The 22,961-nt window shown below is 39.2% G+C and overlaps 1 protein-coding gene across 1 annotated transcript in view; it reads left to right on the top strand.

The window, feature by feature from the left end:
- The window catches only part of cracr2aa (calcium release activated channel regulator 2Aa), a 32,296-nt gene extending 9,778 nt beyond the window's left edge, over positions 1-22,518 (top strand). The window contains exons 2-18 of the mRNA XM_080027521.1: positions 9,931-10,337; positions 12,092-12,203; positions 12,315-12,504; positions 13,901-14,047; positions 14,722-14,812; positions 14,909-15,004; positions 15,657-15,844; positions 16,312-16,383; positions 16,824-16,869; positions 17,154-17,230; positions 17,344-17,671; positions 18,006-18,138; positions 18,497-18,578; positions 18,904-19,018; positions 20,285-20,386; positions 20,796-20,872; positions 21,245-22,518. Of these exons, the coding sequence (XP_079883647.1) occupies positions 10,110-10,337; positions 12,092-12,203; positions 12,315-12,504; positions 13,901-14,047; positions 14,722-14,812; positions 14,909-15,004; positions 15,657-15,844; positions 16,312-16,383; positions 16,824-16,869; positions 17,154-17,230; positions 17,344-17,671; positions 18,006-18,138; positions 18,497-18,578; positions 18,904-19,018; positions 20,285-20,386; positions 20,796-20,872; positions 21,245-21,332 (2,172 nt within the window). The 5' untranslated portion in view covers positions 9,931-10,109 and the 3' untranslated portion in view covers positions 21,333-22,518. The remainder of the gene's footprint in view (positions 1-9,930; positions 10,338-12,091; positions 12,204-12,314; positions 12,505-13,900; positions 14,048-14,721; positions 14,813-14,908; positions 15,005-15,656; positions 15,845-16,311; positions 16,384-16,823; positions 16,870-17,153; positions 17,231-17,343; positions 17,672-18,005; positions 18,139-18,496; positions 18,579-18,903; positions 19,019-20,284; positions 20,387-20,795; positions 20,873-21,244) is intronic.
- Positions 22,519-22,961: the final 443 nt, after the last annotated feature.

Genomic DNA, 22,961 nt, shown 5'->3' with positions numbered 1-22,961 from the left:
AATCAAGACTTCACACAATCTACAAGCTCACACTGAGGGGAAAGTGTGTTGTGGGGACCCCGTAGATGCTCCAGAATAGAGGGATATTTTATCAAATGTAAAACCTCTAAAAAGATAAAATGATTTCCTGAACATCACATTATCATTAGCCATCTGTATATCTTATATTCAAGTGTTTGGCAGTTCAGATTCATAGGAGATTACATGATTATGCACATATCCATGTCTAAGCACCAACTTAAATGAAGCCAGAAACAACAAGAGTTCAGGATAACTATGAATTCATCTTAAGTGTGATGTACCTGTTCATTAGACGTTATGTCATCATCCACCTGTGGCCCTGAAGGGACCTCAGCATGGGTACCATCCACACAATGGTCATGTTCAGCATGTGTGCTTGTCTGCAAGTATTTCACATAGAAATATTGTAAATTAAAGAACAACCATTGATCATTATTACATTAGCACTGCATACTGTGTAGTTACTCTAAGGGATTCACTAAAGATACTGTTATGAATTTGGATACATGGTAAGGGAAACCAAATATTAGAGATGAAATATCATCTGCAGTGATTCTTCCTGCATTATCATTAACTACCCACTGCGTTCACACTAACTGAAGGAACAAGCTTTGTGGGGACACGTCAAACACACACTCTAGTCACCACTTGTGGGGACCGCTTGCTTAGATGAGAACAAATCAAGACTTCACACAATCTACAAGCTCACACTGAGGGGAAAGTGTGTTGTGGGGACCCCGTAGATGCTCCAGAATAGAGGGATATTTTATCAAATGTAAAACCTCTAAAAAGATAAAATGATTTCCTGAACATCACATTATCATTAGCCATCTGTATATCTTATATTCAAGTGTTTGGCAGTTCAGATTCATAGGAGATTACATGATTATGCACATATCCATGTCTAAGCACCAACTTAAATGAAGCCAGAAACAACAAGAGTTCAGGATAACTATGAATTCATCTTAAGTGTGATGTACCTGTTCATTAGACGTGATGTCATCATCCACCTGTGGCCCTGAAGGGACCTCAGCATGGGTACCATCCACACAATGGTCATGTTCAGCATGTGTGCTTGTCTGCAAGTATTTCACATAGAAATATTGTAAATTAAAGAACAACCATTGATCATTATTACATTAGCACTGCATACTGTGTAGTTACTCTAAGGGATTCACTAAAGATACTGTTATGAATTTGGATACATGGTAAGGGAAACCAAATATTAGAGATGAAATATCATCTGCAGTGATTCTTCCTGCATTATCATTAACTACCCACTGCGTTCACACTAACTGAAGGAACAAGCTTTGTGGGGACACGTCAAACACACACTCTAGTCACCACTTGTGGGGACCGCTTGCTTAGATGAGAACAAATCAAGACTTCACACAATCTACAAGCTCACACTGAGGGGAAAGTGTGTTGTGGGGACCCCGTAGATGCTCCAGAATAGAGGGATATTTTATCAAATGTAAAATCTCTACATAGATACAATGATGTCCTGAACATCACATTATCATTATCCATCTGTTTTTCTTATATTCAAGTGTTTGGCCGTTCAGATTCATAGGAGATTACATGATTATGCACATATCCATGTCTATCCACCAACTTAAATGAAGCCAGAAACAACAAGAGTTCAGGATAACTATGAATTCATCTTAAGTGTGTTGTACCTGTTCATTAGACGTGATGTCATCATCCACCTGTGGCCCTGAAGAGACCTCAGCATGGGTACCATCCACACAAGGGTCATGTTCAGCATGTGTGCTTGTCTGCAAGTATTTCACATAGAAATATTGTCAATTAAAGAACAACAATTGATCATTATTACATTAGCACTGCATACTGTGTAGTTACTCTAAGGGATTCACTAAAGATACTGTTATGAATTTGGATACATGGTTAGAGAAACCAAATATTAGAGAGAAAATATCATCTGCAGTGATTCTTCCTGCATTATCATTAACTACCCACTGCTTTCACACTAACTGAAGGAACAAGCTTTGTGGGGACACGTCAAACACACACTCTAGTCACCACTTGTGGGGACCGCTTGCTTAGATGAGAACAAATCAAGACTTCACACAATCTACAAGCTCACACTGAGGGGAAAGTGTGTTGTGGGGACCCCGTAGATGCTCCAGAATAGAGGGATATTTTATCAAATGTAAAACCTCTAAAAAGATAAAATGATTTCCTGAACATCACATTATCATTAGCCATCTGTATATCTTATATTCAAGTGTTTGGCAGTTCAGATTCATAGGAGATTACATGATTATGCACATATCCATGTCTAAGCACCAACTTAAATGAAGCCAGAAACAACAAGAGTTCAGGATAACTATGAATTCATCTTAAGTGTGATGTACCTGTTCATTAGACGTTATGTCATCATCCACCTGTGGCCCTGAAGGTACCTCAGCATGGGTACCATCCACACAATGGTCATGTTCAGCATGTGTGCTTGTCTGCAAGTATTTCACATAGAAATATTGTAAATTAAAGAACAACCATTGATCATTATTACATTAGCACTGCATACTGTGTAGTTACTGTAAGGGATTCACTAAAGATACTGTTATGAATTTGGATACATGGTAAGGGAAACCAAATATTAGAGATGAAATATCATCTGCAGTGATTCTTCCTGCATTATCATTAACTACCCACTGCGTTCACACTAACTGAAGGAACAAGCTTTGTGGGGACACGTCAAACACACACTCTAGTCACCACTTGTGGGGACCGCTTGCTTAGATGAGAACAAATCAAGACTTCACACAATCTACAAGCTCACACTGAGGGGAAAGTGTGTTGTGGGGACCCCGTAGATGCTCCAGAATAGAGGGATATTTTATCAAATGTAAAACCTCTAAAAAGATAAAATGATTTCCTGAACATCACATTATCATTAGCCATCTGTATATCTTATATTCAAGTGTTTGGCAGTTCAGATTCATAGGAGATTACATGATTATGCACATATCCATGTCTAAGCACCAACTTAAATGAAGCCAGAAACAACAAGAGTTCAGGATAACTATGAATTCATCTTAAGTGTGATGTACCTGTTCATTAGACGTGATGTCATCATCCACCTGTGGCCCTGAAGGGACCTCAGCATGGGTACCATCCACACAATGGTCATGTTCAGCATGTGTGCTTGTCTGCAAGTATTTCACATAGAAATATTGTAAATTAAAGAACAACCATTGATCATTATTACATTAGCACTGCATACTGTGTAGTTACTCTAAGGGATTCACTAAAGATACTGTTATGAATTTGGATACATGGTAAGGGAAACCAAATATTAGAGATGAAATATCATCTGCAGTGATTCTTCCTGCATTATCATTAACTACCCACTGCGTTCACACTAACTGAAGGAACAAGCTTTGTGGGGACACGTCAAACACACACTCTAGTCACCACTTGTGGGGACCGCTTGCTTAGATGAGAACAAATCAAGACTTCACACAATCTACAAGCTCACACTGAGGGGAAAGTGTGTTGTGGGGACCCCGTAGATGCTCCAGAATAGAGGGATATTTTATCAAATGTAAAATCTCTACATAGATACAATGATGTCCTGAACATCACATTATCATTATCCATCTGTTTTTCTTATATTCAAGTGTTTGGCAGTTCAGATTCATAGGAGATTACATGATTATGCACATATCCATGTCTATCCACCAACTTAAATGAAGCCAGAAACAACAAGAGTTCAGGATAACTATGAATTCATCTTAAGTGTGTTGTACCTGTTCATTAGACGTGATGTCATCATCCACCTGTGGCCCTGAAGAGACCTCAGCATGGGTACCATCCACACAAGGGTCATGTTCAGCATGTGTGCTTGTCTGCAAGTATTTCACATAGAAATATTGTCAATTAAAGAACAACAATTGATCATTATTACATTAGCACTGCATACTGTGTAGTTACTCTAAGGGATTCACTAAAGATACTGTTATGAATTTGGATACATGGTTAGAGAAACCAAATATTAGAGAGAAAATATCATCTGCAGTGATTCTTCCTGCATTATCATTAACTACCCACTGCTTTCACACTAACTGAAGGAACAAGCTTTGTGGGGACACGTCAAACACACACTCTAGTCACCACTTGTGGGGACCGCTTGCTTAGATGAGAACAAATCAAGACTTCACACAATCTACAAGCTCACACTGAGGGGAAAGTGTGTTGTGGGGACCCCGTAGATGCTCCAGAATAGAGGGATATTTTATCAAATGTAAAACCTCTAAAAAGATAAAATGATTTCCTGAACATCACATTATCATTAGCCATCTGTATATCTTATATTCAAGTGTTTGGCAGTTCAGATTCATAGGAGATTACATGATTATGCACATATCCATGTCTAAGCACCAACTTAAATGAAGCCAGAAACAACAAGAGTTCAGGATAACTATGAATTCATCTTAAGTGTGATGTACCTGTTCATTAGACGTTATGTCATCATCCACCTGTGGCCCTGAAGGGACCTCAGCATGGGTACCATCCACACAATGGTCATGTTCAGCATGTGTGCTTGTCTGCAAGTATTTCACATAGAAATATTGTAAATTAAAGAACAACCATTGATCATTATTACATTAGCACTGCATACTGTGTAGTTACTCTAAGGGATTCACTAAAGATACTGTTATGAATTTGGATACATGGTAAGGGAAACCAAATATTAGAGATGAAATATCATCTGCAGTGATTCTTCCTGCATTATCATTAACTACCCACTGCGTTCACACTAACTGAAGGAACAAGCTTTGTGGGGACACGTCAAACACACACTCTAGTCACCACTTGTGGGGACCGCTTGCTTAGATGAGAACAAATCAAGACTTCACACAATCTACAAGCTCACACTGAGGGGAAAGTGTGTTGTGGGGACCCCGTAGATGCTCCAGAATAGAGGGATATTTTATCAAATGTAAAATCTCTACATAGATACAATGATGTCCTGAACATCACATTATCATTATCCATCTGTTTTTCTTATATTCAAGTGTTTGGCAGTTCAGATTCATAGGAGATTACATGATTATGCACATATCCATGTCTATCCACCAACTTAAATGAAGCCAGAAACAACAAGAGTTCAGGATAACTATGAATTCATCTTAAGTGTGTTGTACCTGTTCATTAGACGTGATGTCATCATCCACCTGTGGCCCTGAAGAGACCTCAGCATGGGTACCATCCACACAAGGGTCATGTTCAGCATGTGTGCTTGTCTGCAAGTATTTCACATAGAAATATTGTCAATTAAAGAACAACAATTGATCATTATTACATTAGCACTGCATACTGTGTAGTTACTCTAAGGGATTCACTAAAGATACTGTTATGAATTTGGATACATGGTTAGAGAAACCAAATATTAGAGAGAAAATATCATCTGCAGTGATTCTTCCTGCATTATCATTAACTACCCACTGCTTTCACACTAACTGAAGGAACAAGCTTTGTGGGGACACGTCAAACACACACTCTAGTCACCACTTGTGGGGACCGCTTGCTTAGATGAGAACAAATCAAGACTTCACACAATCTACAAGCTCACACTGAGGGGAAAGTGTGTTGTGGGGACCCCGTAGATGCTCCAGAATAGAGGGATATTTTATCAAATGTAAAACCTCTAAAAAGATAAAATGATTTCCTGAACATCACATTATCATTAGCCATCTGTATATCTTATATTCAAGTGTTTGGCAGTTCAGATTCATAGGAGATTACATGATTATGCACATATCCATGTCTAAGCACCAACTTAAATGAAGCCAGAAACAACAAGAGTTCAGGATAACTATGAATTCATCTTAAGTGTGATGTACCTGTTCATTAGACGTTATGTCATCATCCACCTGTGACCCTGAAGGGACCTCAGCATGGGTACCATCCACACAATGGTCATGTTCAGCATGTGTGCTTGTCTGCAAGTATTTCACATAGAAATATTGTAAATTAAAGAACAACCATTGATCATTATTACATTAGCACTGCATACTGTGTAGTTACTCTAAGGGATTCACTAAAGATACTGTTATGAATTTGGATACATGGTAAGGGAAACCAAATATTAGAGATGAAATATCATCTGCAGTGATTCTTCCTGCATTATCATTAACTACCCACTGCGTTCACACTAACTGAAGGAACAAGCTTTGTGGGGACACGTCAAACACACACTCTAGTCACCACTTGTGGGGACCGCTTGCTTAGATGAGAACAAATCAAGACTTCACACAATCTACAAGCTCACACTGAGGGGAAAGTGTGTTGTGGGGACCCCGTAGATGCTCCAGAATAGAGGGATATTTTATCAAATGTAAAATCTCTACATAGATACAATGATGTCCTGAACATCACATTATCATTAGTGAGCTTACAGCACAATGTGATATTATTCTAAGGGATTCACTAAGGACAGAGTTTTGACCAAGTAAATCATTCTCCATTAGTTTTGATATGTTTCAAATTAGTCACTGTCATTCACAAAGCTATTCTGGGACATTTAAAAAGTTTGCAGAAGTTCCACATACTTGAATTCTCCATGGGCAGTCATCCCCTCCGTAGTCATAGGTAATTTCTTCCCCCTCATTTATGTTTTTGATGGCGAAAAGACACAAGTGTGTCTTCCCATCTACATCAATCTTTTTCATCCTGCAGTTTGGGCCTTTGTGCTGATCGTTAACTAGTCGCCCCAATGAATCGTCTTCTCTAGAGGCATCAATGCTTTAATGGACAGAAAGAAGGGAAAGTGAGTACCGATTTGGTATTCATATGTACAGTTATTCTACATAGAAATGCAATTGACATACATTAACTTATGGTACAATGTGATTCATTATCCATTCTCTTTGAGTTTGTAAAGAGCTCAGTATAGATTTGTATACAGACTATAGTTAATTTTTACTTACCACCATAATTTCCCTCTCCACTTGAAAGCAAAAAAAAAGGCAGTGCATGATGGGTGGAAAATCCTTCGCCTTCTTTGGGCTTCAACATCACTTATCATATCACCCCTATATTCCAATACAAAGTCTCCACTGCAGAATGTCTTTGTAGCAAATACTCCTCGTCCTTTAAAAACAAGATATTTTAAGTGCAACAGGAAATACACAAATTCTCAATTACTTGGAGATTAAAACGCAAAATACCACATCTCAGAATGTCTTACCTTTCACTGAATTTATGTATTTCACCTCCAGTTTTGAGGTTTTATCCATCTTTGAGAGAACATGATGGATGGCATCAGCTGTCGGACTGAGCCTTGATGGCATTTCAAACTGCAAACAAATATCTACAAATAAGAGTCTCTGCTTCACTTCTAGTCAAATGTTATTCTAATATTATTGTATTAATTTCAAATCATTAGGTCACATGACCTGGAAGCTATTGAGCAAAAATCATTTTTTAATGTAAATATTAGCATTTCAGCTCAATAGCTTCTAGGTCATGTGACCTAAAGACATGAGATGAGTCCAGAAACATAATACTAAACTGCCTAGTCAAGACACACCTCTTTTTACTCCATTTTGGTACTTCCCATATTTTTTTAACTTTTTTTAATGTAAATAATGGCATTTAAATAGTACTAGTCAAAAAAGCCACTTTTTGCACCTAATTATGCCTATATCTCTGTAAAAACATAGACAATCCCCAAAAATGTTTTGAAGTGTCATTTTCAGGAAATGTTTCGTATAAATATAGAAAAAACTACAAAATAAATTAACCTGCAATTTGCTCTTTAATATAATAAATCTGTTGTGTGAAGAAAAAAACAATTTCACTTCAATTTGCTAGCTTGATATTAGTTACTTCTTAGTGTTAGCTCACATGATCGTTGTCATGGTTACCATTGGTTATTATAACCAATTGCTAGCACCTGGACACATGGCAGTTAGCTAAGCTGCTATCCAATTAACATAGAGCGGCTGTGATTAGTATCTCAAACACAACATTTTTCATCACTAAACCGTGTCACATGGCACAAAACTCTAGAATTAATTGAATACGTTGCATTTTATGAGAAATACTGTGACACTTACCGCACACAATCCTCTCCAATCTTGCTTCTGAGCTGTGAACTTGCGCATGAACTGAGCTATTTACTGTTAAGCTGCGGTCAAACATACAGTCAGCTTCCTGTGTGATTTCAAAGTAAAAGCCTTTCACCGGAAGTCATAGTTGCACATACCCAATCGTATTTTATTGCGAAATTATATATTAGCGACAGAACCTCTTTTATCAAACATTATTAAATATTTTTTTCTACAACTTAACCTCCACAGTATTTCTTGCTGTGCAAACTCTGTTATGTAGAATGACTGTAAATTAACTTTAAATGCTTTTGAGTAATTTTATTGATGCATCAGCTGACAGGGGATGTAAACAGCAATCACAATGGTGGACGTAAACTCTCTTGGTAGATCATTTAAATGTGATTATTATTATTATTGTTGTTGTTTTTAAATTATTATTATTATTATTAATAAGAAAGAGAATAATAATAATAGTATCTCACTCACATATAGTGCAAGCCTACCTCCCTTCCTCTTCTTGCTCCTGTTATGCTTTTGCAGCTGCAAAAACAACATTTCCAATGAAACACTGAAAATTTCATTTGCTACTCAAAACCTTACTAATGGGGACCAGGAAGAGGGCGGTCCTAACCATATTTGGAAGGTGTGTGAGTGTGAAGCAGAGGGTGCAATTGCCAGCGAGATCCTCTAGGGGAAGCAGCTTGTCTCACACTCACACAGAAAATTATAGAAAAATGTGCTTTTTGGGCCAAAGCCAAAAATCACATAGACATGTTCAGAACAACTCCTTGAGGCTTTTAAAAAGAAAAACGTTCTGGGGACCACCATTTTGGTCCCCAGACTGTCAGCGGTCCCCACACGGTGACTGTGTAAACAGACCGATGTCCCCACAATGTGATAATTACCAGAGCACACACACACACACACACACACACACACACACACACACACTGTCTGATGCTCTTGTTCATGAATCGACCAGGCCAGCTCACAGTGCAAGTCAGCCTCTGAAAGGCAGTCTTCCAAACCAATGCCTGTCGAACTGTGCTCTTCATGAAACCCACCACTAAACTGTAGTTACATCAGTCAATATTTCAAGAGACCCTCCCTCGTTATACCACAACTTCCTTTCATTTCTGGCTTTACTTGTCAGATGACATTAGTCTCAGCAAAGGGCCATCAGACCTTGTGACGGTCAGCATACTGTTTGCCATTTAAATCAGACTGATGAATAGTGTGTGTAAGAGAATTGTGGAAAAGCAAGAACAAACGTTATAAATAATGACAACGATGCATTCACTAGCTGTTTTCTTTTTCTTCTTTTTACTGTGATATGATAACCTGTATATTATAACTAATTAAACATTTAATTAAGGTGTTCCTCTTTTGCACAAATGTACCAACGAGACAATGCTGATAAATGCTTGAATCAGGTCTATTTCTGTATGTAAACCGAGAGGGGAAAAAAGTCTGAAAAAAAAATCCAGATACAAGGTTAGTTACACAATATAAAATATATTGGATTTGGATTTCTTGGATTTTGTATTACTTTTTTGGGTCATAATTTTTGCTCATATCCGTTAACTTAATTATCTTCCATGAGCACCGTGGTTAAAAGGATACCATAAGTGTTCCTGTCACTTTAATCTTTTAACTATTTCTTCAGTAATTGGGTTCAAATTGAGCTCGCTTACATAGACTTTTTACATTCATACCATTTCTTTTGAATGCAGTATTTGGAATAATACTTTTAACTTATTACATTGAGCGAGGGGGCTGTGCTTATCCAAACATAAAGGACTCTCCTCTCCTGTCTCTCTCCTAGGCTTCATCGACTTATTAAAGAGGTGGTTGCTAAGAGATGACAATCTGTGACATTGGTGAGAGCCTCTGATGTCGAGCAGCCAGAAACTGGTCTCCTTCCTCCACACCTCTGCTGTGTCTACCTGGCTCATGTGAAGAAGGACTTAGGGGGAACACTCTCCTATAGACTTACAAAACACAATGGCAGCTTTTACTGCTCCCCACAACAATAATACCAATACAAATACAAATACCACGACCGACAAGGTGGGCCGGACTGCACGGCAAAGTAAGGAAAGCGGCGACAGAGCGGGTAAACGGGAGAACGGGGACGCGGGACCGGACGCTATGCTGGAGAAAAAAACCCACGAGTTCTTCCAGATGTGTGACGTGGAGAACAAGGGCTTCATCACCCGACGGGACATGCAGGTGAGGTGGCTGATAAGAGCGGTCGAGCGCCATGAAGGAGATTTTAAAGTAGTGGAAAAAAAAGCCTGGAAAGAGCCAGAAATGTCACAGTGACCCGAAATGTAATCTACATTTTTTTCATTACTGGTCAATAGTGTAACAAAATGCTGAGCCCAAAACAGTACAATAGGTTTTTGCACATAATGTAACCCAGCTCAGCATTTTGTTACATTATCAACTTGCTATTACATTTTGGGTTTTGTTCCATATTTTTTATTACATTTCGGGTCGTTGTTGCATTACCGGTTATTGATCAAATTTTGCTCTTACAAGCCTTTGTAACAGCCGTTGAATGACAACATTTTAATTTTTTAATTACTACTGTTAACACAGATTAGATTTAGATGCAGTCTGCAATGAAAATAATAGAAAAACATTGTTGTTAAGTTGAATTACTTGTGGGGCAATCTTTATTCTTTATTCTTTATTTGGATCCCCATTAGCTTAAAAGTGGTCGCTAGTCTTCCTGGGGTCCACACAGAAAGCGACAACAAGACATGATCTAAATTGTGAAAAAAGTGTCACATTGTACGAGGCATTGCATTCACATTTTCCTAATTTGCACAATGCCGTGTTCATCCAGTAATGGTTTAAAATGCAGGGGCGGTCTGTGCACTCATCAACACAGCATGAAAGACATTGAGACACTGAGAGCCGTGCCGGAAGCTTTGTCATGTAACTCCTCCATTCACATTATTGTGCAGATTCACTTGTCCCTCTGGATATTCATCCCCGGCCGTGTGTAATTTTTTGATGGAACACTTGTAGGCTCTCGCATAAATACAAAAAGGAGGACGCTTTGATCTGGTGTTTATGTTAATGAATTGGAAATTAGATGAAGAGCAGGCAGGACAAAAGTCCAGTCCCTCTCACTTCCATTTATATGAACATATTTACTGAAGATTACAGTTTTTACTTCAAGCAGCGCTTGATACAGTAGTTCATTCATCCGTTAACTGTAGATAATGTTACAAGATAAAGTGATGGTGATGCTGATTACACAGTATTTTCACAGCTTGAGAGGACGTTTAACACGCTACCTCTACAATCCATACTGTTTACCAACAAAAGGGATATGTTCTGCCCAGATAACACATTTCATGGGAACAGCTGATCGTCTTACACAGATGCACTGTCCCTGCCCTGGATTGTATGGGTGGGCCTGGGTCAACACTTGCAGCAGTGTAAACACGGTATAAAAACCGTGCTGCTTACAGAGGTGTGGCTGTGTTGGCTTTCCTTCTCAGTGTTGTTTTGGAACGTTCTCACCCATGTCATGTCCCTTTGGATAAGGAGCAGCTGTCACTCCTAACCTCTCCAAATACTATCTAATAAGTCTACTAAAAATAGTTAAAGGCCTATTGACACTCTCGCTCGAGCCAACATCTGTTCCAGTGTAGCTACCCCAGCCAGCGGTCAGTCATTGAATAGTGCAGCTGTACTGTAAAAAGATCCCAGGTGTTAACGTGTTTGGCAGTTTTAGCATGAATCACTGTGTTGCTGATGATGATGCACGTCTGTTACACATTTGCTGGTTAAAATAAGAATGAGGGAGAATTTCTTTTTTGGTTCTGTTGCACATGATTGCCACTGCACACAAATGACTGTCCTTAGTCGTCTCAAGTAGCAGTTGTTATAGTTACAGCTATATTTAATGTCCTTGGGCCCTTTTGTTCTCGTCAATAGCAGCTGTGTTGTGTTGTCTTGTTAAACAGAGGCTGAACAGCGGGCTCCCTCTCAGTGCGGACGAGTTGGAGAACGTATTTGATACCCTGGATTCGGACGGCAATGGTTACCTCACCCTCGAGGAGTTCTCCTACGGCTTTAGTACGGTTTCCTTTCTGTTTCCACTTAAAATAGTACCACTAATTATCATATCTATCTGTAGTCTGAGGTTTGTTTTCCATTGTGCAGACAAGCTCTTGATTTTTTTTTTAGGTGCGTTTTTATCCGACCAGGAGGTTTCTGTAGCGGAAGGCATGGGTGATAAAGCCCCATGTAAACGCCCTGCAGAGGTGTTGTACCAGACCTGCTGGGAGGAGAGCCTCGTTAAAGGAGAGCAGGATGAAGAGGAGAAACACTTTGAAATGCTTATGGAGAACCTCGGAGCCAACAATGTCTTTGAAGAGTGAGTAGAACTGCATGCATGCATGCATGTGTGTTTGTTTGTGTCTGTACTCACAGTGCGTGACGTTAGGTCTAGTAATTCATACCTTTGCACACTTTATCGACACCTCCCTTAAGTCCACACTATATTTATAGGGACATGGCCTGGGACTCTAATCAGCTGTGCAAACTAAACAAGAGTTGGAAGTTTCCACTCTCAAGCAAACCTGTTCTTGTGCTCCCTCTCTGAGCAATCTGTGCGCTGCCTCTTTGTATTAGAGCGTGACTGCTTAAGTTTTAAATATTTCCATTAAGAGATACATATACATTTTTTAAATACTTTATTTTTGGCTTTTTATTTTTAAAGAACACATACACACAAAGAGATGCATATTAAGTGTGTTTAATAGGAATGTATTTGAAACAAAGGAATGTAGTATGAAACGTTGGGATTTGTGAAGAAGCCTCACTTTGTGAACAACCTTAACAATATTTTCTAAATCATTAATGTAACTTTATTTTGCATTGGTGTTACATAAAATATTAAGTGGTCATTAATGACTTCAGTTGAGGTCTGTTTTGTTTAGATATGGCTGGAAGATATTTAATTACAGGATCTTTTGCAATGCATGACTGACTACACTCACCTTTAACAAACAACTCCAACTCAATAAAGGTAAACAGTAGTGGTGGGTGGGTGGATGCCAGATTTGCACATCCTATTGGCTTCCGCCGACCTGGTAAGCTGGAGTTGACATTTCAGATCGCAACAGTTTGTGCTGCACTAACTGATATTGATGCAGGTAAAAGTTTGAGTTTGTAACTGTTCAAAAGTCTTCAAGGGAAAGGGGGCGCTTGTGGAGCAGTGGTCAGAGCCCCCACCTCCCTGTGCCCAGGCCCCACAGCAGAACTGGGTTCCAATCCCGCCCGGGTCAGTTCTCTGCATGTCTTCCCCTCTTTGCCCCATTTCAACTCTGTCTCTCCAAAAATCTATCTAGTAAAAAAACAAAAATGCCTTGACCTCCCTTACCTTCTCTTAGCTTTCAGACCCATTACATTGCTTCTTGTGGAAACATAATTTCAGAATTATTACATTTCCGTCATCAAAACTGATTTCAATACAAATTTCAATACCCAAATCATTGTCAGTATTTCGCCTGGTTTATTGTGCCACTATGTCTGTGCTTTGGTTGCAGGCCTGAGAAAACTGAAAAGTATTCAAACAAGCATTTATGACATAATTCTGTTTAAAAAAAGATTTAAGGCAAAGAACATGTTTCATAAAAGCCACAAGGATCTGGTTCCTGAGCTGCTGCCTCTTTGTATCTGATCATGTTGGATTGTGTGTGTGTGTGTTGCTATAACATTCACCTTTTGTATATTCTTGCCACATTGTCGCCATGTGTCTATCCCATCAGTCCTGCCGAGGTGCACAGTTTGTGGGCCCAGCTGCGCCGGGATGAACCACACCTTCTATCTAATTTTGAGGTTTTCCTGGCCAGAGTGACATCCCAAATCAAAGAGGTCACCCAGGAGAAGAGGGAGATGGAGAGCGCTCTCCAAAGGTCAGGAGGGGGGAAACATCATTACCTATTTAAATAAAGGTTAAGTAGAAGGATCCAAGGTTATAGGAGATTTACTGCATTTAGCTGTAAAGTGGCTCCCTTATTAGTGTGTCCAGCATTTATAAAAGCTGCTTCACTCTAGTCACAGTAATGTGTTGTGCTTTTAAAGGTGGAGACAGCGATTCTGGAGGGTGCCTGTTGTCAAAAACACTTTTTGTCAAAATCAGTGAATCCGAAAAGATCCGAAACCTGTCTGTAATGTGTGTGTGTCTTGAAAAATAATCTAGTGTAGTCACAGCCTAGGCTCGGTCAACTGGTATGTTGCTTGCTACGGTTGGCCCCCTTGCTTTACATACCCTTTGTGTACATGCCCGTTGACAGAGCCTTGGCTGTGTATTAACAGCAGATTTCTTTTCAGCGCACACACAGTACAGATCATGAGGAGATATCCACAGATTTTGACAAAAAGTGATTTGACAACAAGCCTTCTGTAGAATCACTGACTCCTACTTTAAATTATGATTTTCTTGGACCCACATACCGTATAATCAAGGTCACTCAAATATGTACAAAATGAGTAAAAGTGTATTGATCTAGGAAGTTGTTTCACATACTGTACATGTGAGGTTCCATGCTCAGTAGCATAACATCACATCTGACCTTTACCCCTACAGGAAAGCAGCAACACACGATGATGAGATCCAGCGCCTTTATGAGGAAATGGAGCAGCAAATAAAAAATGAAAAAGACAAGATTCTGTTGCAGGTACAACCATATTACTGATGTCAAACATGACAAAGTTTCACTTTGATGCTGATTCTGTAAACTACTGTATCTACACCTTCTATCCCCTCACTAAAGGACCATGAGCGCTTTCAGTCTCGCAGTCAAGACCTGGAACTGCAGCTATCCACCAAGGAGAAAGAGCTAGAACAGATCTTTCAGAAACAGAGAATGGTGAGTGCACTCCAGTATTCATTACACGAGAAATAATTGTGTACTCTCTCTCTCTCTGTCTCTCTATCTCTCTCTCCCTCTCTTGCTCTCTCTTTCTCACACACACACACACACACACACACACACACACACACACACACACACACACACACACACACACACACACACACACACACACACACACACTTCAGTTATCAGGGACAACTGAGGAAAACAGCTGTCAGATTGCTGATCACACATGTGAGACATGTTAAACAAGATGACAGATAAGAGAATGCTGTAAAAAAGCAAATAAAGTGATAGAGTATATAGTACCACTGTACAATCAACACACCTATTAAAATATCATCATATAACATGGTGATACATCTGTGCACACTGCCCTACAAATACATTTTCTCACATGTTCATGCACCAAACAAAATACATTCAACCATTTGTCGAGAGCATGACCTTCACGAGAATTGAAAGTATTATATCATACTGAATTGAGTGGATGAGTTGCTTTATGACACTGTTGGTTACATTGTGTAGTCTCTATGTTATGTATACGAAAAAAAGGTATGGATGTCAAAGCACACTTGCCGCAGTCTACAGCATAGAAATCCTTGAGTGTCTTTTTTAATTGACTTGTTTCTTTGTTGACCGCCAGTTGGAGAGTCAGTGTAAGGAGCTTCACAGTGAGCAACACGTGACCAAGGTGGAGAACGTGAAGCTGAAGCAGAACAATGGAGAGTTGTCCCGGGAGCTGGAGTACACCAGCCAGGAGCTCAACCTGGCTCAGGACCAGCTGTCTATGCTGCAGGAGCAGTCCACTAGGCTAGAAGAGGAGAAGGAGATGTGAGTTAACTTGGGAGGTTTCTTGAGAACTCTATTGGTAATGAATTGGCCTCCTGATGTCCTTATCTGCTGCTCATTGATATTATCGCATGTCAAACACAGAGGCAGTAAAACATAGCCATAGTTATAATTGGACCAACTGCAGATGTCCCTGTCGTCATCAAGCTGTAATTTGATTTCCTAGGTAGTGACTATAGACAGCAATGTTGGTAGTAAAGTTGCTGTAGCACACAATTACATTAATGCATCTTGCTCCTTAAAGTGTTTCCACCGACATTGCTCTGATATACGGTGAATCTCTGTAATGAGAAAGAAAAGTCTTGTTTTTTTATTGAAGAGAGAAGACAATTTGCCTTTTTTGTTTGAGTCATATATTTCCACTATTATTAAAAAAACTGGCCACAACACATACCATGTCTGTTTGGTAAAAGAGTATTTGCATTTAAGTATTCATTGTTGTTGGACAGGGAAATGTACAGACTGACCGAGGGACTGCAGCGAGAGCGAGCGAGCCTCCTAAAACAGCTGGACCTTTTGAGGTATGGATCTAGAGAAGACAAAGTAATCACATCTTGTCTGCAACTGAAACTATATTTTACCACTGCTGCTTTTTGTCTACTCCACTTTCCCTCTGTCACAACTAATACAACAGTATTACTCATTTAAATCTAACATACCTCAATGACAACTAACTGAGGTGACAACACACCTCAGGTAGTGATTCAGCTCTAATCTAACATGGAGTGATTACAGTACAGCAAATTTACTTAGAGGACTTGTTGAGCTTTTAAGCTCCATTTCAGACATGTTCGGCTTAGTTGGAATGATTTGTACCAGGGAGCTGCTTGGGTTGAAGCCCAGGTGTACAGAGAAATACGGTTTCTCTGTACACCTGCGGGGGACTTTGACTTTGTGTAAATGTTCCATCTCATGAAAAGACTTCAGGTTTTCAATATAATAATGTCTTCGTTTCATCCAGGGAAATGAACAAACATTTACGGGATGAAAAGGACATATCTTATCAGGTGTGTGCTGTTTACCATAGCAGAATTAATTCATTGTGATATTTTAACTTTACCTGTTTACACTTCTAAATTTAAAGGTGGAGTCAGCGATTTCTGGCAAACGCTTGTTGTCAAAATCACTTTTTGTCAAAGTCAGTAAATATATCCTCAAAATGTGATACCTGCCCATACTATGTTTGTGCTTTTTTGACAACAAGCATGTTCAAGAATTGCTGACCCCACCTTTAACCCATAATGTCCTGGTGCAATATATAAATAAAAATTTGATGTTTGCATTTCTGCAGAAACCAAGGAATTCTATGAAAACAGCAGGTGTGGGGCCTTTACTAAACGCTGTCAATCACACAAATGTCTTCAAAAGGTAAAACATCACCAAGTCATGGATTGAAGAGAAAATCCTCATTAGAGTACATGAAGGATGTTTTCTGTTGTCATGAAGTTTGCACTGCCTGTAATGTTACCTCCTATCTGCAGTGAGGCTGAGGAGGAGCTGAACTACAGCTCTTTTAGGCAGAACCTAGCCAATGGGTCACACCAGCTGTCCAGCACAGCGGAGAGAAGAGGACATCTCCAGAGGATCATCTCCATCGAGGAGGACCACTTCCAACACTTGCTCCAATACGAGCGTCAGACTCAAAGCCCACTGCAGGAGTGTAGTGAAGGAGAGGAAGCCGAGGACACTGAGGAGAAGATAGACCTGGTGATGGGCGACATTTTAAAAGAGTCCAATGGAAATGTGGAGGAAAGGGAAACCCCAACATCTCCCAGGGGTCAGCCCGTTGGCAAGGAGACCAGCATACATGTAAGCATGCGGCCATGGAGTGATACACTTTAAATGAAGAATGCTTAAATCCATATTGCGTAACTTCTTTCTATACAGTTTCACACTATCTGTCACTGTCATCAGCATTTAAGGACTCCAGTACAAACAACAATTACTGTATGTGTTTTTTTATTTATGTATTTTTTTAATCTCCCGCTTTCCAAGCTATGTATTAGATATAGGGAGGAATAGAAGATGTTACATTTCTCCGACGTCATTATGTATGACCCTGTCGAAGCCTCCCTCAAACAAATACGGGTCAGTGTGTGTAACCTTCCTTTAATCTCTGCTGCCATAATTCTGGTGTCTTCAGGAGGAAGGCCGTCCCTCAGCGCCCGACCGCCTCTTCAAGATCGTCCTGGTGGGGAACTCTAGTGTAGGAAAGACTTCCCTCCTTAAACGCTTTTGTGACGACTCCTTTCACCCCGGCACCTCTGCCACTGTGGGTACGTACTTTATGGTGCACACACGCATGCACCTTGTCATTTCCTGTGAGCAAAAGGCAACAGCGCATCCAGCCCTGTGATTTACCTCAGGCTCTCTATGTGTTTGGTTACAAAGCATTTAAATGTAGCAGTTGTTTCATGGACGTGCTCTCAGTTTCAATTCTCTTCTGGTCTTGCAAACTTTATCAAATTTATAATTTAAAAACTAAAACTATACAGCAATCGATTGAGTTCAGGTCAACGTATAGATTTGCAAATGTGTACATCGTTTTACACAGTAGCTTGTTCTGTGTTGTTTGAACAGTAGATAGAAAACAATAGTTAAAGAGACTGTCTGTCTTGCCTTTATTTTCTGCAGGTATAGATTACAGCGTAAAGACATTGACCGTGGACAGCAGCCAGGTGGCACTGCAGATGTGGGATACAGCTGGACAGGAGAGGTGAGGAGCAGAGATTACCACATTTGAAAGGAGACTATTACTGAAGCACTACTATACGGCTGTCAGCTATGGCATTTTGATAAGGCAACTGCATGTTACTATTTTCTTATACAGTAGAAGAGAGTTATTGGTGAACTCCTAGAGGTTTTATTGTATCAAATCATTTTTAACAAATTATTCGTCTTTTTTCTGGTGCTGTGTCATTTAAGAAAACAGACTTGAAATGTAGTGCTTTGATCAGTGTTTCTACTGCCATTCATCCTCAAACAAGTTGTCAAACGAGACTTACCACTTTGTTTCTTTCCCTATCTGCCTCATCCTGCAGGTATCGGAGCATTACCAAACAATTCTTCCGTAAGGCTGATGGTGTGGTGGTGATGTATGACATCACGGCTGAGGAAAGCTTCACGGCTGTCAGACAGTGGCTGACCAGTGTGAAGGTAAGACAGTAACAGTCATCTTGTTCTGCACACGTTCCTGACAGGAATACCAAAGGCAGAATAACATTTCTTACTTTTACTATTTGTTTCTGTACAATTGTTGCTATTTCAATAGTTTTGAATTTCATGTTAACAATGTAAAGCAATTCTTACTGACTTTCTAGATGGTTACTTTATGAACTTGACTTTTGGATTGATTTCAAATCAAAACAAGGGCAATGAGCCTGAGGTAACACAATGTCTACTTCAAAAGTATAGAAAATGCAACAACAACAGTGTGGTCTCAAGGAAGTGCTTCAAAGTGCTTATTCTGTGAAATCATTTTAGTAACACTTTATATGGCCATACTTTATATGGCACTTTCTATAATGCATTAAAAGTGCATTCATAAGACATTATCATGCATTTATAAGGCTTTGTAAAATGCATTATAATGTTTATATTTTTTTTTTTTTTTTTTTTTTTTTTTAACCTTTATTTATACAGGTAAATCCCATTGAGTCCGAAGACTCTTTTGCAAGGGAGACCTGTTCCCATTCCCACGTTACCATTCACACACACATTCATACACCGATAGCAGGCTTACTATCGACATTCACACGAGGCAAGGTGGGTGAAGTGTCTTGCCCAAGGACACAACAACCATGACACAGGTGGCAGGGCGGGGATCGAACCTCCAACCCTTTGATCATCAGCCGACCCGCTCTACCAACTGAGCCACAGTCGCCCCCATGCATGACAACTTATTACCAAGGTCCTTTTTCACATTTGACTGTGTCCGTTTGGGCCGTGTCCACAGGGAGCGGTTCTTTAATACGCTCTCCGGTCTCGGCTCTGTGTGCGTCGGAAACGCTCGTGACATGATTTCCAAAGCGGTTTGACCTGAAAAAAGCAACCATTGTGGAAACGGCCTCTAAACCGTTTGGGAGTTAAAAAAAAATCAAAAGGTCTCCATGACTGCATCAGAGGGAAGCAGAGAGCTGCTGCTGCAGTGGGTGTGCCAAAGGCGACTCGATTTATGCGAGAGAAATAAAAAATGCGTTATGCTCCAACTTTAATTAATGATGATAAATGAGTTAATGCTGACAGCCCTTATTATAATTTAGAAAATAAAGGGCAAATACAGGTCCGTCCCTGAATTTGTTTACAGCTTCTGATACACTCTTGACTGGTGAAGCTGGTGACCTAGTCCTCCAACTGCATCTTAAAGACTCACTTTTGATCAGTTAATTTGAGACTTTATCCTTTCAATGTGTTCTTTAACAGGAGAGCGCAGGCGATGAGATTCCTGTCATGCTCCTGGGAAACAAAACAGACAAGGAGCAGCAGAGACAAGTTCAGAAAGAAGTGGGCGAACGACTGGCCAAGGTCTGTTGAATTGTTTTAGCAAACAAATAAGTTCTAGTTAGTAGTTTGTAGGCCGGCAGATCAAGGTAACAAAGTAGTGCTCCTTTTGTTTAAATAAATGAGAATTTACTAAATACATTTTTGTGTGGATGCAATGCAACTCCAGTATGTTTCAGTTTTTGTAAACTCTCGTTCCTAGTCCTCTAGTCTCTGGTGTGTTCTGTATTTTATTTGGTGACCATGTGAGCTAATATTGTTACACAAGAAATGTTTCTGTCTTTGTGCTTTTGCAACTACTAGTACAGAATTAAAAATTTTCTTGTTAAGCCTACACATACCAATATGCAAATTGAAACGTGTTCAGATGCACAGCCAGTTTCAATCACATTAGTCTATTTTTTGGAGTAATAACGATTTGCCTCTTTTTCAGGACTGCCAACTGACTTTCTATGAGTGCAGTGCATGCTCCGGGCACAATGTGGTGGACTCCATGGTTCATTTAGCCAGGTGAGTAATGGCCTTTGTGTGTGAGTTTATGTAACAGGAGAAAAAAATAAACCACAGTGGTGTTTGACTAAATATAGAGTAGCTTTCAAATTGAGATTATTTCTGTTCTGAAACCAGGTATATCATAGAGAGCCAATTGTTAGGATTGTTCTGTGTTGGAGTCACAAAGGACTTTTTCTTATCAGCTGGTTCCCACAGGAACACAGTTCACACAATGTTTACAACGGCATTGGTGTGAAGTGCACAGTCAAACATTTGTGTTGTTGTGTAAACCATATCTGGTCTTCGGTGGGAAATTGTCAATGGCGTTCTTCAACTGAACTAGAGAAAGTGGTACAGTAACAATGTGCTGCAATGTGATGTGTCCCTTAGAATCCTGAAAGAGCAGGAAGACAGAGAGAAGGAGAAGACAGTCCAGCTGGTCCGCAGTAACTCAGAAAAGAAGAAATCCTGTTGCTAGCAGTGAAAACTGTTCTCTCTCTCACACACACACACACACACACACACACACACACAATAGCACGCACTACCCTTTACCGAGAATCACAACGTTATAGTGTGACCACATGTGCCACTGAAAACACATTATTCTCAATGTCCGCACATAGTCTTCCCTCCACCTTGCAGCACTCTGGGTTAACCAATCTCCAGAAAGAATTCTGTACGTATGATGTCATGTGTCACGGATGTTATTATTATTATTATACAGTCTGCTACCCAAGTTATTTGCAGTTTGAAAATAACCTCATATTGCAATTTTTAATAAAATGTATAATAATAATAATAATAATAATAATAATAATAATAATAATAATGTACAACTGAACAAATGTAAGTCAAACTGAGTCCTTTTTTAGTCAAAAAGACTTTAAATATTTGTTTAGCTTTCAAAGTCTCTATCTGCCACTTGCTGGCGTTTTAGCTATGTATTAATAATATAAATTCAATGTTAATGTGTAGTCTTTAGTTGTTTTGCTTGTTCACCTTTTGTAGATACACGAACAACTGTAAAACTAAACGCATTATCAAACAACTGTGCACTAATCCCCTGGCTTGGTTAAGCTTTTGGTGTTTAGAGAGGTGTTTATTTAAATATTAGGGCCAAATTTAGTTGCAGTGCTCTGTGCCGTTGCACAATATTACACTGGTGTCTTATTCTCTTGACCTTGCAGAGAAAGTAAAAAAAAAGAAAAAAAAAACTGTCACAGTCCAGAAGTTATGTTCTTCTGTTTTTTGGCCACAACAAAATGATTGTTCAAATGTAGTATTTGTTGCAGCACTTGTTTATTTTAATAATATTTTACATTGCATTCATGTTATGTTGTTCTCTGTGCATTATAATTGATTTGTAATTATGTGTTTGGTGTAACAGAACTGAAGGTTGTGGCTTGAGATTTTAGAGCTGGGAACTTGAAATAATACTGATCATAATGTTTTCCCCCTAAATGAGGTCTAGTTTAGAAAATCTGTATTTATGTCAATTTATTCTGCCAAGTATTTTATGAAACTGTTCTGTAATCTATTTGTTACAGGAAGGCAAATATTTAAAGAGGTTTTTACTGTTTGATATTGCACTATAGTCACTAATAGTGCTTCACTACTGCCAGTATCTTGCACATTACTTTAATGTTTATACAGTTGTTAATAGCATGAAACAAACAAATGAATAAAGAACTATCCTTTCTAAAGAACCTGGGTGCTGAATTTCTTTCTGGTACATCGGAAATAAAATAAATGATACAGCATCAGTTTGGACATCGCTGTTTATTCAGTTTGGAAGTTGACATGACAATCTGTGAAACAACATATTCAATGCATTTCTGTTAAAGATATGTGAAAACGTGTGGAACCAACTTGTCATTTATTTGGATTTCTATGAAACAAAAATACCTATCCAACTAGTTTTGTGTTTAATTTGAACAGATACATTTGAATTCAAGCACATTTTTCTTAATTCTAATCTTGCCCCTGTAAAGCACTTTGAGTGGCCTTGTGTCTGAATTGTGCTATATAAATAAACTTGCCTTGCCTTGCCTTAAACGTGCTATGTGGATATATTCCAGACATGCTCTAAGTATTACTCTAAGTA

The sequence above is a fragment of the Ammodytes marinus genome, assembly GCF_949987685.1.
Source record: "Ammodytes marinus genome assembly, chromosome: 5".
NCBI classification, from domain to species: Eukaryota; Metazoa; Chordata; class Actinopteri; order Uranoscopiformes; family Ammodytidae; genus Ammodytes; species Ammodytes marinus.
The sequence above is the reverse complement of the archived record's forward strand: the minus strand, read 5'-3'. Positions and strand labels throughout refer to the sequence as shown.